This window comes from Dipodomys spectabilis, unplaced genomic scaffold (assembly GCF_019054845.1).
Source record: "Dipodomys spectabilis isolate Male_0828 unplaced genomic scaffold, ASM1905484v1 ptg000073l, whole genome shotgun sequence".
NCBI classification, from domain to species: Eukaryota; Metazoa; Chordata; class Mammalia; order Rodentia; family Heteromyidae; genus Dipodomys; species Dipodomys spectabilis.
The window spans coordinates 4535926-4551796 of NW_024870750.1; the positions used below are offsets into that span (position 1 = coordinate 4535926).

Below are 15871 nucleotides of genomic sequence, written 5' to 3' on the forward strand. Positions count from 1 at the left end.
TGTGGTTTGGCTGCAGGTGTTCATGTGTCATGCGCTTGGTTCTTTTCATGGGGGTATCAAGGTAGTGTTCTTTAAGTAAGGCCTCTGGCCAGTTCCACAGGCCTCTACCCTCTCCGTGGCTTGCGGATGATGTATTTTTATTTTTACACACCATTAAAGTGTCATCTGCCATGGGCTCATGTGGTCAAAGTAGCCCTTTGTGGAATCAGTATGATGCTGTTTGAACTTTCAGCCTCCCAAACGATCAGCCCAACAGGCCTCTTTTGTTTAGAAATACCTAACCTTGAGTATTTCATTTTAGTAAGCAAAATAGAGTGGTCACTATATTTGAAAGTGTTGACTCCATCTTGGCTATAAGGTAATCCTTTCACCCTGAATTCTAAACTAACTAGACCTCATCTTCTCGTTGTTTTTACTCAAACTCTATTTCCTACCTCCACTCAGCTCTTTTTCTGCAGAATTTTTTTTTTCTAGTCCTGGGGCTTGAATTTAAAGCCTGGGTGCTGTCCTTGAGTTTCTTTTGCTCAAGGTTAGCGCTCTACCACTTGAGCCACGGCGCCACTTACAGCGTTTGCTGAGTAGTTTATTGGAGATAAGAGTCTCACAGACTTTCCTGTCTGGTCTGGCTTGGAACCACAATCCTCATAACTCAGCCTCCTGAGTAGCTAGGATTATTGGCACCAATGCCCGGCTCCCTGAGAAATGGTGGCTGGCTCCCTGCAGAATTTGACAACGTTGTTCAATAAGCCCAAACTTTATTTTTGTGGTACTGAGGATTGAACCAAGGGCCTGTGCATGCTAGGAAAGTGCTTTACCCTTGAACCCTTGGTTTTGGGGGACAGGGAATTACTATGTAGCTCAGGCTAGCCTAAAAATTAACATTTTCATCCCTATGCCTCTGGTTGTTGGTGTTAGAGGTGAGCCTCACCTTGTTAGGCCCAAACTTTCTTTAGAAAGGGGGGAGGGGTTTAGTGCACTGGGGATTGAATTTAGGGCTTCACACTCTTATTTAACTTTTTCACTCAAGGTTGGTGCTCTACTACTTGATTCAACCTCTTCTTCTGGCTCTTTGCTATTTAACTAGAGTTTCATGGAATTTTCCATCCTGGCTGGCTTTGACCCAAGATCCTCAGATCTCAGCCCTCTGAGTAGGTAGGCCCATCTTAATTTGCTCCCAAGAGACCTACATTGTACTCTCCCCTCTTTTTCTGACTTTTTCTGCTTCATAGGTATCTCTGGCTCACTATCTTCTTCCTCCTGGTTGTAAAATGGGGACATTTATCCTGGGTCCTGAGCCCTTTGGAGTTTTTGTGTCATGTTCCCTCACACAGAGGCAAATCTACGAATACCTTCTGTATCTGCTGCTCAACTCTAATCTTACAGCCAAAATAACCATTCTCATTATGTATGCTGCTAGAATACCAAATTTCAATATGCTTGAAATCGAAGTCTGTATTGCAGGTGATTTTTCTGTTTTGAAATCACTCTGATATCATCAGCTCATCTTGAAAGCTGACTCAATCAGAGTATTTTTTTCTTTACCTCACTAATCTCTCAGCATCCAAAGTACTTGGTTCAAGTTTTCCTGGGTGAGAATTATCCTAGGCTGAATGGCCTCATACACAATTCTGTGTAATAATCTCATTGTTAGCTCTGTAAACTGTAAGCCTAAATTTTGTCATCTGTAAAATTGCAAAATTATAGGATGATCATAAGAACTATAGCAATTCATCTAGTGAGAGTCTTGCCTAGAACAAAATAAATCATCCTATATATCTAGCTATTATTATCTCTATACTATGAACCCCTTAAAAGACTGGGAAGTTGGCTTAGTGGTAGGGCGTTTGCCTTGCATGCATGAGGCCCTGGGTTTGATTCCTCAGCACCACATAAGCAGAAAAAAGGCAGAAGTGGCACTGTGGCTCAAGTGGTAGAGTGCTAGCCTTGAGCTGAAGAGTTGAAGGACAGCACCCAGGCCCAGAGTTCAGGCCATTTGACTGACAAAAAAAAAAAAAAAAGACTTACATCTCTTATTCTCCTACAGCACCTAGTCCAGAAACTTGCACTAGATACTTACGATGTTGTTGCAAAAGATAAGAAGAGATTTGTGTTTGCAGAATTAAAAATACATATGGCTAAAATCTTCTTTGTGCTTTCTTTTGTGCAGGTGTTGGGGCTTGAACTCAGGGCCTGGGCCCTGTCCCTGAGCTTTTTTGCACGAGGTCAATACCCTACCACTTGATTTATATCCCCACTTTCAGCTTTATGGTGGTTAATTGGAGATAAGGATCCCCTGGATTTTTTTTTTTTCCTGCATGGGCTGGCTTTGAACCTTGATCCTCAAATCTCAGCCTCCTGAGTAGCTAGGATTACAGCTGTGAGCTACCAGTGCCCAGCTCTGTCTGGGTTTGTTAGAAAGGAAAGAACTGGAGAAAGGCAGCATCTTCCTCCTGATCTGCTACTCACCTTCTTACCCAAGCCAATGAGGTCTTATTGGTCATTCCTATCACAGAACCCTGAAAGACATTTAAAAAAATACCTTTTACTTTGTTTTAAAACTTATTGAAGTAAAATAATTTAAAAACTTAAGAGTTTTTGTCTTTAAGTAGTTGTACAAAGGAGTTACCACTCAATAAATCAGTTTATGAAGTCAATGTGTCCTATTGCTATCACCCCTTTCACCATTCTCCCTCTCAACCTTCCCCCCTTCTCAATTTTCTGAGGTGCTGTCCTTGAGCTCTTCAGCTCAAGGTTAGTGTTCTACCACTTGAGCCTCTTCTAGATTTCTGGTGGTTAATTGGAAATAAGAGTCTCACGGACTTTCCTGCCCGGGCTGGCTTTGAACTGTGATCCCAGATCTAAGCCTCTAAGTAGCTAGGATTATAGGTGTGAGCCACCAGCACCCAGATTCAATTTTCTTAATTTAATAGGATGTACATTGAATTATATGAATGCATTCTGCATCCCCTTGCTCTCTTCATTTATATACTCCCCTTGACTTCGTTCCTCACCTTTTAAGTACCAGCTTCCCGGTGTTGTGAGTTAGTCTTTCTAAAGAATTGCACCATTTGAACTCTCTTTAAGAGAAATACCATATTTCTCCTAATACATTTGTGTGCACTTGCATGCAACCCCAATGTGTTTATTCATTTATAAATTAGTTCTAGGTTCCACATATGAGAGAAAAATGCTAATAACAGATGCTGGAGGGGATGTGGCCCAAAGTGAACCCCACTGCATTGTTGGTGGGAATGTAAACTTGTTCAACCACTTTGGAAAGCAGTATGGAGATTCCTCAAAAGACTCCACATAGAGCTCCCCTATGACCCAGCAATTCCACTTTTAGTCATTTACCCAAACGATCACAAACAGGGCCATACTAAAGCTACCAGCACAACTATGTTTATTGCAGCCTTATTTACCATAGCTAAGATATGGAACCAACCCAGATGCCCCACAGTAGATGAATGGATCAAGAAAATGTGGTATATATTTATACAATGGAATTCTATGCCTCCATCAGAAAGAATGACACCACCCCATTTGTTAGGAAATGGAAAGACTTGGAAAAATTTATATTAAGTGAAGTAAGCCAGACTCAAAGAAACAGAGGTCCCATGGTTTCCCTTCTCTGCAATAACTAGTATATGTATAGGACAAACAAAAGAGGTCAAAAGCTATGTACATATGACCATATAATCTGATACTAAGTGAAATGAACCCCAAGATAGGGACACAGAGATTTTATCTTTCTTGTTGTTCTTTTTAAAGTACCTATAATGTATCATGTGATATTTTTTGGTTTCTTTATATGTTCTTCCCCCATGGTACAACTCCTGTTGTCACTGTATTTGATTCTGGTGTCCTGCATCTTGTATATACATTTTTCTAATTTGGGGAGGGGAAGGGAAATAACAAAATGCCTGAAATAAGGATACAGGATGACCCATTGTAACAATTCGATGTATAAGACAGTATGTTGAAAATGAACTTAACAACTTTTGGGGTGGGGGAGGAGTTGGGGAGGTGGAGAGGTGGGGAGGAAAGGGATGGTAGGGGAAAAATTAAGGAGGGGGTAACAATGTTCCATAGGAAATGGACTCATTACCTTGCTCATGTAACTGTAACCCCTTTGTGCAGTATCTTTACAATAAAAATATATATTAAGAAAAAAAGAAAAGAAAAATAATTTTTAAAAAGGAAACAAATGCATCCCTTATCTCTCTGAGCCTGACTTTATTTATCAGGACTTTTTCTGGGCCCACCCATTTCTTTGCAAATGATGTACTATCATTCTTTCTAATGGATGAATAAAATACATTGTGTATATGGTACCACATTTTCTTGATCCATTCCTCCATTGAGGGCTCATTCCATAGGGTGACTATGGTGAATAGTGCTGCAATGAACATAGTTGTGCCAGTAGATTTACTGTAATCTTTTGGGTAAACATCATTCTACTGCATGCACCAGAATTATCACTTAATGACTATGTTTCAAAGGCTAAATTCTTTATTAACTCAGGTTTCAGTTAAGGTGACCTCCTGATTCTCAACTCTGCTGGAGTTAAGGAATGAATAGTCAGTCCCCTTGGCTTCGGTGATATGACATCTTTTTCCTGCCGCAATGTGGATGTAGGGACTAGGTTAGGGGAATGTGTATAAAAAATTAAGCCACCCGGGCTGGGAAGGTGGCTCAGTGGTAGAGCACTTGCCTCGCATGCCTGAGGCCCTGGGTTCGATTCCTCAGCACCACATAAGCAGAAAAAAGCCAGGAGTGGCGCTGTAGCTCAAGTGGTAGAGTGCTAGCCTTGAGCTGAAGAGCTGAGGGACAGCACCCAGGCCCAGAGTTCAGGCCCCACGACCGGATCCAAAAAAAAAAAATTAAGCCACCCTATAAAACTCTTTAAGATGTGTGTCTTGGGCTGGGAATATGGCTTAGTGGTAGAGTGCTTGCCTAGCATGCATGAAGCCCTGGGTTTGATTCCTCAGTACCACATACACAGAAAAAGCCAGAAGTGGTGCTGTGATTCAAATGATAGAATACTAGCCTTCTATCAAATGAATTCTATCAACTGATAGAATACTCAGGGACAGTGCCTAGGCACTTGAGTTCAAGCCCCAGGACTGGCACACACACACACACACACACACACACACACACACACACACACACACACATCTCTGTCCTTTCTTTCTTTTCTGTCTGTATTTATGGCAGGATTGTTCTGTAAACCCTAGATTTAAGATCTGTCTTCAAGCAGGAAGGTCAAACCAGTGAAACTGTGTATTTAGAAAAATCACCACCAGTTAAGCCCTTAATCTCCTTTAGCATAGAAATAATAGAGGCTTACTTTAGCCATGGTCAAGCAACTGCATCAGTAGCTAAACTGATCATTCAATCTTTGTGCATCTGAATAGCAATTTGAGATGAGGTGAGATTGAATATCCTGTTTTCAATCTCAGATCTAAATCTTGTGTAAGATGGGTATGGGATGATCAAGCAATGTATGAACTATCCCTTTACTTCTGAAATGATCCATCAAGTATACTGTAGCCTCTTCATCTATGTACCTCTTGCCTACAGCATTCATCCAGAGATTTCTATTACCACAGCCAGAATCAGCTCACTCACCCTGGGGTCACCCTGGGACCTCTTCTCACCTCTTCACTGCGACCTTATATTGTTTCATCACCTCCAATATCACACTGGCTAATGTCTGATGGAGAAGAAACAACATACCACAAACCCTGTGTTCTATTTGTTAAAGGTGTATGTCCATACCTCTTGTTTTGTAAGCCTGAAGTTTCCCTCAGGAATCTTCTGTACTACTGCCAGAAAAAGGGATTCCCTAACTAGATCCTTCTAATGACAATCCATCCTCTGGGCCAATAGGAGGGAGGAAAACGCTGTGAATGCCAGTGTTGAAGACACTTATTCTATATAATAGAACTACACAGAAGAAAGTTCATATTGCAAAGACTGAACATTGAAAAACACAAAGGAAGATGAGAGGGATCAAATCCAGTATATGAAGCACACATACTATCACTGCGTTCTACACTCTTGTAGTCCAAGTAATCCTTCTATTTAACAACTATCAAAAAGGACATAAGACACCAAACTAAGATTATTATTTCCCTTCCCCTGTTTTCTGTTGGAATTACGTTACAATTATTGTATTCTTCCAATCTTCTGGCCTTGTACCTTTATTGTGTTGGCTTTTATGTAACTCTGTGATTGAAAGAATAAAGCTCCAAATCTTGGGCACAGGTGTCTGTTTCTCCACCCCATGAAAGCATCTTTCCCAGGCATTATCATTCCCAGCATAAGTACCTTGCAACCCAGTTCAGCTTATACTCACCATTCTCTTCACACACTGTGCACTTCCATGCACAATACACTTCCACGCACAGTACACTTGGCTCCTTAGTTTCTGTCTTTTTCTTCATTCTGGGAACCATCTTCCTCTGGCAAAACCCAGCCCAGGATCCAGCCCTGATGTTCAGTTTCCTGAATCTTATCATGTTGCTTGAGCTTGTAACACTGCTCTGGTTTTTCTGGCAGGCTTTGTCTACCTAGCATTTAGAAGTACCCCAACATCAAGATGGACATTCCTTGGTGGTGTCATGATGTCATTTCCCTAGTAACTCTCACACCTTCTCTTGACTCCTTAGATACTTACTGAGGCCAAGTCTAAAATTGGTCAATGGCAGCATATACAAGTGAACAATTCCTTTTCTCTTCTGCTCATTTTTCTCCTCCCATTGCTGCTCTTTCATTCACTTCCACCTATTCATCTTTGTCTTGAGTATCACAGTAAAATAAATGTGCAATTGTACTTCTATAAAAGCAGAGTATGTTCATAGAAGACTTGGTATGGAAAAGGCAGGAACTATTACCTTTCTGATTCACAGTCCTATCACTGCTCAACAGCAGTGGCTCAATAAATCATTACCAAAAGAGCCAGCAGAGGACAATGACAACTGTTCTATGCCCGTGTTGTGTGGCACATGGTTGCTAAAAGTTGATGTACAGATTTACATTACTCTCTAGCTTTTATAAACTGAAATATCAGCATCAACTATTGAAAGAACAATAAGAATTGTTTTTCTACTACTCTGTAGTGGTTTCTATTATTAACTCAAATAAGTTATAAAAACAATCTGAGGTTAAGCCTTATGGAGAAAAGAAGCAGAGTAAACACTTTTGCGTTTTCTAGTAAGATCAGGACAAGACAGGAAGAAACTTTCTACATTTAGTAACATTTATTTATGCATTCAGTATCAAGTACATAAGTGCAAATATCCAGAGTCCATAATTAAGTCCATTAGGAACTACAGAGAAAGTAATACAAATTGTAATAAAGTTAACATGCTGGTAACTTTTGAGTGACCATACATGTAAATCAGCCCATCCATCCCATACAACAAAAGGACTGTGTGTTCATGTTGGGGTGTATTCATTTAATTATTTTAAGTTATACAAAACTGATTACCATCAACTGCTTTTTAAATTATATTTTTTATGTTGTATGTGTTGGAAAAATGCTAAAACATCAGTCTACAATTCTATATAGTGTTATTAAAGATTAATCCAACCAGCAACCCAAGGACATATAAGCGATTTCCACTATTGCGTCAGCTCACTGGGCAGGAGAGGACTAGCTGCGGGTTAGAAGCTACAGAAGCATTGCAGAGAGGAAGAGGAGGAGAAGGGAGAGGAAGAGGAGGAGAACACCATAGAAGAAAAGATAACATGGGCTCTCACCATCATGCACTTTTTTGTTTTTTAGCAACACAAAATTAAAAACCACATCTAATACACTTTTCTCTATACTTTAGTGCTTGACACAAGTGACTCAAATATTCTAAGAGTACAGAACAGCCTAAAAACAGCTGTTTTAAGGTTTGCCTCTAAGAGTATGGTAACTGGGAGGGAAAAATGATTGATTTGCAGTAACGAGTCAAAAGAGGGCGGTTACCACGGCAGACATCCCTGTTTGTGTTCTGTTCTTGCTGGGATGTCCATTTACTCCATGTGCCTTTTGGCTCCTGGGATTTTAGCCTGAATTCTAAAAAGACAATGATAAAGAGGTTATCAGTGAGATCATTTTATGCATTCATTATGTTGCACTCATTAGCCAAGTGATCAAATAGCTTGATATGCTAAAAGCCATTATAATTCTTTTGTTTTTTTTTTTTGTGCAAATGCTGGGGCTTGAATTCAGGGCTTCATCCTCTTGATTGGCATTTTTACTCAAGGCTGTACTTTATCACTTGAGCAATGGCTTTTTTTTTTTATTTTTGCTGGTTAATTGGAGATAAAGAGTTTCACAGAATTTTCTGCCTGGACTGGTTTCAAATCACTGTCTTTCAATATCAGCCTTCAGAGCAGCTAGGATTAAAGTGTGAGTAACCAACACCCCACTGGTGTTAGTTTTAAGTGTGTGGCTAAAAACTCCTCTACCAGGCAATAAAAAACAAGTGAAAATTGAATAATGAATGACTCAAGAATGTTGTGTTCTTTAGACTATAACTTTTTAGGTAGATAACTATATCAACTTTTTGCAGGGAGACTCTAGAAGCTAAGATAGATCAAGGGTGCCACTGATCATGTAATTTGGGGCATTTCTACAAGAGACCAAAAGTACAGTAACAGGAAAAGTAGCATACACAGAGTTGGTTCTGGATTAAAACAAAATAAACAAGTCTATGCCTATGTTCACATTAGGCTCTGGTAGCTTATGCCTGTAGTCCTAGCAACTCATGATGCTGAGTCCTAGAATTTATGGACTAAAGGCCGGGCGCCGGTGGCTCACGCCTGTAATCCTAGCTACTCAGGAGGCTGAGATCTGAGAATCGTGGTTCAAAGCCAGCCCGGGCAGGAAAGACCGTGAGACTCCTATCTCCAATAAACCACTAGAAAACCGGAAGTGGCGCTGTAGCTCAAGTGGTAGAGCGCTCGCCTTGAGCTGAAGAGCTGGGGGACAGCGCCCAGGCCCAGAGTTCAAGCCCCATGACCGACAAAAAAAAAAAAAAAAAAATATGGACTAAAGCCAGCACTGAAAGTGAGGTAGGTGACACTTTGTCTCCAAAATGACCAGCAAAAAGAGGGCTCGATGCTAGCTCAAGTAGAAGAGCTCCAGCTGAGTATACATGCCGAGTGACAGTACAACATGCCTAATACTATAACAAATAAGATAATCAAATAATCCCACACAAACCTATGTGTGGTCCAACTGCCCTAGAACTGGAATTAAGAAAATTGTCTTACACTAAGGTATGCTATTCATTCAGTAAATGAACATTTTGGGGCTTACAGACTCATCTTTAACATGTGGGTACAGATTAGATATTGCCATAGCTCCTAACATTCTTCAGTGCTCACACTATGGTTGCAATACTGTAGAATGGGCTTGCACTTTCGAATTTGAAAGTGTATGAGTTCATCAGGTATATTTTAATCCTCTGGGCTGGGCACCCTTCCACATTCTAGAATTCCAGGTTTAACCCAAGGGAGAAGGTACTTGCTTTCGTAGAGTTTTTATTCTTGTAAAATTAAGCAGAGAGAAACAGACAAGAAAAGTACACATGGTGACAAATGGTATAAAACAGAAGAAGGCAGTGTTATTGGAAGTTAGGGGCAGCATGGTAAAGTGAGTAGTGCTTACTTTAAATCCACTGATCTGGGAAATAGATGCCCAGAGGGCAGGCAGGAGTCACTAGACAAAGATCTGGAGGTGAGGGGCAAGAGGAGTAGAGGCTGGTGGGCTCGGCGTGTGGAGGGGACAGGCCTGTTAGGTAGGTAGTCACTGGATGGTATTAGAACTTGTGGGCTATGGTAAGGGGTTTAGATTCTCTCCCATGTAATGGCAAGCCATTGGCAAATAGATAGTGATGGTGAGTGTTTAAAAAAAATGGGGAAATAAGAGAAAGCAATTACAGAGGGATTCCAGTGCCAGATGAGCATGGTCAGGGTGATACGTTAGACATGAAAACAGCAGGTGACAAGTTTGGGATCTAGTTTGGAGATGGGGCCAGCTTGTTGATGGATTGAAAGCATGGACAAGGAGAAGAGAAAACAAAATTAAAAAGATTGTTTTTGGTGTGAGAAGCCAGGTGAATGATAAGGCCATACATCAAGAAAGCCAGGATTGGATGAAAAAGAGGTTCTGGCTGTGGAACTGCAAGAAGACTGCTTTTGAAAACTGAAATCCATGGACAAATAAGAAAATATCTGTTAGGCAAGTGCATAGAATTGATGCTCCCTCAACAAGGCTAGAAATTTTACTTCTTTTGGTCTGTTGGGTTTTAGGATTTCTGTTTTTGAACAATGTTCCAGACTTGGGTCCTACCAAATTTTATTCTATACCATGCTGATATTTTTTAATATAAATGTTCTTTATTTGTGTAATCATTAGATGTTGATTATACGTGGGTCCAAGCTCATAATTTTAAGCATTTTTGAAATAACTTACAAGGAAAAACGTAAGGATCAACTTTGTATACATTTCAGGAGAGTACAGCAACCTCCTAGCAGAAGAACTTTGAAGTGTTTATCTTTTAGATTTTGTGTTTGTTATACATTTTTGAGCACTTAAATTCCCTCTCTGTATATTTGTTCACCAGCTAGGTCCAGCCACATAATTATCTGGTTACGGGATGAGTTTATGCTGACAAAGTCTAGTCCTTTGATGGCATATATTTGCAGGTGAAGATGAGTTCAACTGTTGTTCAAAGCAAAACCTCGAGTAATACTAACAACATAAAAACTACCATGGTAGGTGGCAAAAAGCCTAAAAATACCAAGTGAAAATTGAGGGGAAATAACTAAATTAGATGAGCATATTAGCTACAGATTTTTTAAAACTGAAGTGAAGTGTTTACCTCCTAATATATTAGGTAGCTCAAAGAATATGGTCTGCTAAATACCCAGGTTTAAAAAGCACTAGTATCAGTTCAACAAACAAATATTTGTGGAGTTAAATAGTGTAATTAAAATATTTAGGTGACATAAATTTTAGTTATTTTGCAGTTCAAAAGTATCTTAATGCTTTAAAAACTGGTGTTATTGTTTAAAAAATTGAAATTGTTTGCTAAACTAGTATATTTTTCTATTTCAACTTATCTGTTTACTTAATTTTTCTAAACTAGTTGTCCCTTACACCTTATCTTGGATATGGGCCGGTCCTGAAGTAAAGCTTAATATTATTCATTCATTAAAGCTCACTCATTTTGACATCTGAAACAAGTCACTAAAGAATTAAGAGTTTTGAAATTTATACTTACCTTCTGACCTAGTATAACACAGAGAGAAATGAATGTAAATCAAACTATTAGTTTACCATCTTGTTATAACATGTGGCTAATCCATTTGTGTGACTCCTTTTCATGAATTGCACTGTGAAACTTACTTTGCCACCACAGCATTTATGTGAGTCCTCACAAGTCCCAGATATTGGTCAATCTGTGCCTAGGAAGAGAAAGAAATCATGAGTACAGCCAAACACGATGAGGTCAAAGTAGAGCAAGAATGCCTGACATGCACAGAACTTACCTGGTGCTTGACGTAGACTACAGGTAGAGTGAACATTGAAACCACAGCTATGAGAGGAAAAAAAAACACAAAATTAAAACTCTGAGAGTCACCAACAAGAGTCAGCTTATAGATACATTCGGTGTAATGTTGCAATATCATAATATTGCTGGAATAAGTAGCACTTTAGGTAAAAGATGACGGGGATGTATGTGAGAAAAACAAAAGAATGTTGAGTTCTCCACAGATACTGTGCTAGTAGTCCTAGAATGAAGGTGTTTGGTCCCCAACTGAGATGAAAATAAATCTCTTCCCATAACTGCAAACTGATACATAGTAGAAGCACATAAAATCAGATGTGATTCACAGGGAAAAAATGCCTTTAGACTTAAAAGTTCACTATTAATCATATATATAATATAATATATATAATATAGTATATTGTTTAATTGAGCTATGATGGTAGGGGAAATGATCTATATTCCAGGATATCCAGCATTCATTCCTAGGAATATATCAAAGCAAGCTTACATATAATAGCTTGGGAAGCATATGCTCTCAGAGAAAATTAAAGAAGGCATGGCCCTGCCCCCTCCCCAGTCTGTTCTTACCCATGAGCAGCAGGGTCAGGCCATTGAAGAGAGCGCCAACATAAGTCAGAAGCCACATCAGGACTGCAAACTAAAGGAGGAAAGAATGGTTAGGGCTCCTAAAAGCATTCCTGACAGATAAGAGTCTCATGTCATTGTCTTTTGTTTTAGATTGGGATCTAATTATTTTTTCTAGTTAGCATTACCTATTCATTTTTTTCTAATTAGAATTTTAATTAGATTTTTTTTTAAAGATTAGAGTAAAATACAGTAGGAAATGCATTTCAGTAAAACAATTTTCATAGGAAATGAAAGAGCATTAAGGAGTTTAAAGACCATTATGGAATCATAGAAAGAGAACCTTCTCTAGTTCTCTTGGATTTTTTGGAATCACGTTATGTAAGATTTGAGGGGCTGATGATATACTAGTCTAGGCCCCGGTGTGTACGTGGGGTAGGGCGTATGGCCTGCAAATTATTCTTGATTTAATTTTGTATAGTCCCAAGAACTGAGAACAATTATTACATTTCTAAAGTCAAATAAAATAAAAAATGGTTTGTGACATGTGTAATGATGTTGAACTCCGCTTTTAGCGTTCATCAGTAAAATTTGATTGGGACACGGTCACAATCCTTCATTGGCAGATGCTGTTTTTGTTGCTTTGTGCTTCATTGCCAAAGTTGGGTAGAGATGCTCTGGAGTTAAGACCCAAATATTTCTTCTCTAGGCTTTTACAAATAAAGGTGGCTGACTCCTGCTCCATAATTTTTTACATTTTACGAATAGAAACATTACCTTAAGAACACCACAGCACGTGGTTATTATCACTCTAGCTAAGTTATGGCATAGTGAGTTCTTATTCTAGTTAAGTTCCTTGTAGGTTAAGACCACATCGCTTAGTCTTTCCTCTGTTCTTCCAGGAACTAGAGCTCCTAGAGAGCAGGAACATTCTCACAACCAGTCCCCCCAACCCTCCCCGCCCTTTACCCTCACCCTACACTCTGATCATGGCCTTGCTGAGTCAGGATTCACCTGCTTGAATTTCACATGTAACTTGAAGTGAGGCTCAAAAATTCTGCTCAAAACTATCCGGTGGATTCAGTGAAGGTACCAGGATGAAGGCCTGGGTGGCTTGGGTCCTCACTTCATGCTGGGATGGGCACGCTCCTGCCCTCCAGACAGCTCTGCCTTAGTGACTGGATCTGCTTACCACACACAAGGCTCTGAGTTTCATTCTCAGCACTGTAGCAAACAGGTGTCTCAGCCTAAAGACATCTAGAGGACTTACTATTTTAGGCGATTCAGAGTTTCTTTCAATGAGGAAGTGTGCAAAATTTTCACATTTCCCTGACTAGATTTCTATTTTAAAATGAAATCTTGGCGAATTGGCTGAGGAATTGAAAATGGGAAAGATACCAAAGTGTGCTATAAAAATGATAAAAATAGTTACTGTGTAACGTGGGTTTGGTCCAAGGCCTACCAATGACTACTGGGCCTCGGGTAAGTATCTTAACCTCTCTGGGATACAGTTTTGTTATCTGTAAAATAAGAGATTGGACTGCATGAACTTTGTGATGCATATAACTGGATGCTTTCTGAGTAGACTATAATCAACACTTGCTTTGTAATCTTTGTGATGTGGCAGTTTACAATATCCTTCCTTTAGGGAAAGCAACCCAGGATTGCCATGCAAAGGGCTTAAATAACCATACTTTTAAGGAATCCACCAGGTCCTGGACAAGGAAGAGCCTTCGGAGTTCTTTCAGCGTGCTGTTCACATACAGCTGCAGGCAGTCTGTGTACTTCTGGACCTGCTCCTGGGACAGGGTGATCTCAAGCTCTAGGTAAGTCCTGTCAACAGATCATCCCCAGAGATGCATTAGAGGGCTGTATGCGGGCGCTAGGCACATGCTCCAGGGACAATGAATAGCTTGTCTCCTGGATTATGGCAGCAGGGTGCAGGGTACCACACATGCCTACTTCTAGTGCATTGGGAACTTGGGATATTGCAATTGTTTCCTTCCACCAAAGGCAGCATTACAGAGGAAGCTGAGAGCACAGAGAAAAACCAGTGCAAAAGAAACTTGTTCATTTCAATTGTCCACTCATGAGTGCATAGGGATGAATATCTTTAAGCTGTTGAACTATTTGCAAATTCTAGCTGCTAGTCGTTGTTCCTCACTAGACATCTAAGAATTCTTGTTTAAATTCTAGAACTTCCAGGTGTATCCAGAGAGCAAAGAAAACTCAAATGATCTGCACCAGTGAAAATATTCCTTGGTTCTAGGGGATTGTGGTTTTAGTAATGGCATTTTCTATTTGCTCAAGCAGTTAAATTAGACTCACAGACAAGAAAATGCACAAAATACAAAAGATAAAAATAGGTGAAATCATCTAATCTATTCCTTTTCCTTGGTCATGCTCCTCTACCAAGGTCCAGCCTCCCTCATCTTTCCTGCCCTGTTCCACAGAATACTTAAGAGAGCTTAAAGGGCTCTAGGAAATGTGATGGAAGAGTAGGCAGCATTTGGCTTAAGCTGTAGGAAGTGTTAAGACAGAATGCCTTGTCCCTTCAATGATGAGTCAGTGCCTTTGGAGTTGACTAGGTTAAGGGGACTGAGATTAGTGGTCTTATAAAAGGGATCCCAGAGCGCTCTTTCTGCAAGTAAACCAGCTTTCATAACAGGGAGGAATACGTTTCTATTCACTGGGCTGGGGCGGGGGGGGGGGGGGGGGTGTTTCTGGAGCTTAGACTCAGAGCTGGGCATTGTCTCTGAGCTTTTTTTGTATATATTTTTATTGTAAAAATACTGTACAGAGGGGTTGCAGTTACATGAGCAAGGTAATGAGTACATTTCCTAATGAGCATTGTTACCTCCTTCTTTGTTGTACCCCTAACATCCCTTCCCTCCCCACCACCCCCACCTCCTCCCTCCCTACTGCACCCCACCCCCACCCCCTGCCAAAGTTGTAAGGTTTGTTTTCAACAAGGCTCTCTTCACTTCTGGCTTTTTTGGAGTGGTTAACTGGAAATAAGAGTCTCAATAGACTTTTCTGCCCAGACTGGCAGATCCTCAGATCTCAACCTCCTGAGTAGCTAGGATTACAGGCGTGAGTCACGGACACCCACCTACACTTCTGTTCTTTAAGTCATCTAGTTTATGGTACTTTTTCAATGTCACCTGAACTGACTAAATGAGGGCATTTGTTTTAAATGGTATGACTTTTCTCTTCTTTAGAGAAAATACAAAATGATCAATTTTCCTAAATAGTGCATTCTGATGAAATAATATACCAAGTCAGACATTTCTTTTGCTAATAAAAATGACTTTACCAAAAGCAGGCTTGATATTTTAAATTTGTCTCCTAAAGAATGATAAAGTACTTGAGCTCATTATAGATACACTCTTGTTCCTTTTACTAGGTATTAGAAGAAATGAGTGGTGTAAGAGAAAAGTCCCCCATGTCATGTTTCAGCCTTGAAGGATAAGAGTGTAGCAGAAACGCTGTGACAGGGATGGTGGGACCTCAACTGGCTAGGGGCAGAGGCCAAGGGGGGTGAATAAAGATAGGGATAGGTCACAGGTCAAATAGGCTAGGACCATTAAAGGTAAATGTTTGTGCATGCCTTATTAGAAGTGGGAAGACTCCAGGTCTCTGCTCTCTTAGCCTGTGAGATGGAACTTATGTAGACAAGTTACTGTATATCCCAGATGACCCATTAACAGCATTAGAAGGACCGG

General features: G+C 40.1%; 1 protein-coding gene across 2 annotated transcripts in view; it reads right to left on the reverse strand.

The window, feature by feature from the left end:
- Positions 1 to 7246: 7246 nt before the first annotated feature.
- Positions 7247 to 15871, reverse strand: part of Rtn1 (reticulon 1) — a 198379-nt gene continuing 189754 nt past the window's right edge. For both annotated transcript variants that reach the window (XM_042682588.1, XM_042682589.1), the window contains 5 exons: positions 13841 to 13979; positions 12150 to 12219; positions 11560 to 11606; positions 11417 to 11475; positions 7247 to 8074 (listed from right to left, as the gene is read on the reverse strand). In XM_042682588.1, the coding sequence (XP_042538522.1) occupies positions 8032 to 8074; positions 11417 to 11475; positions 11560 to 11606; positions 12150 to 12219; positions 13841 to 13979 (358 nt within the window). In that variant the 3' untranslated portion in view covers positions 7247 to 8031. The remainder of the gene's footprint in view (positions 8075 to 11416; positions 11476 to 11559; positions 11607 to 12149; positions 12220 to 13840; positions 13980 to 15871) is intronic.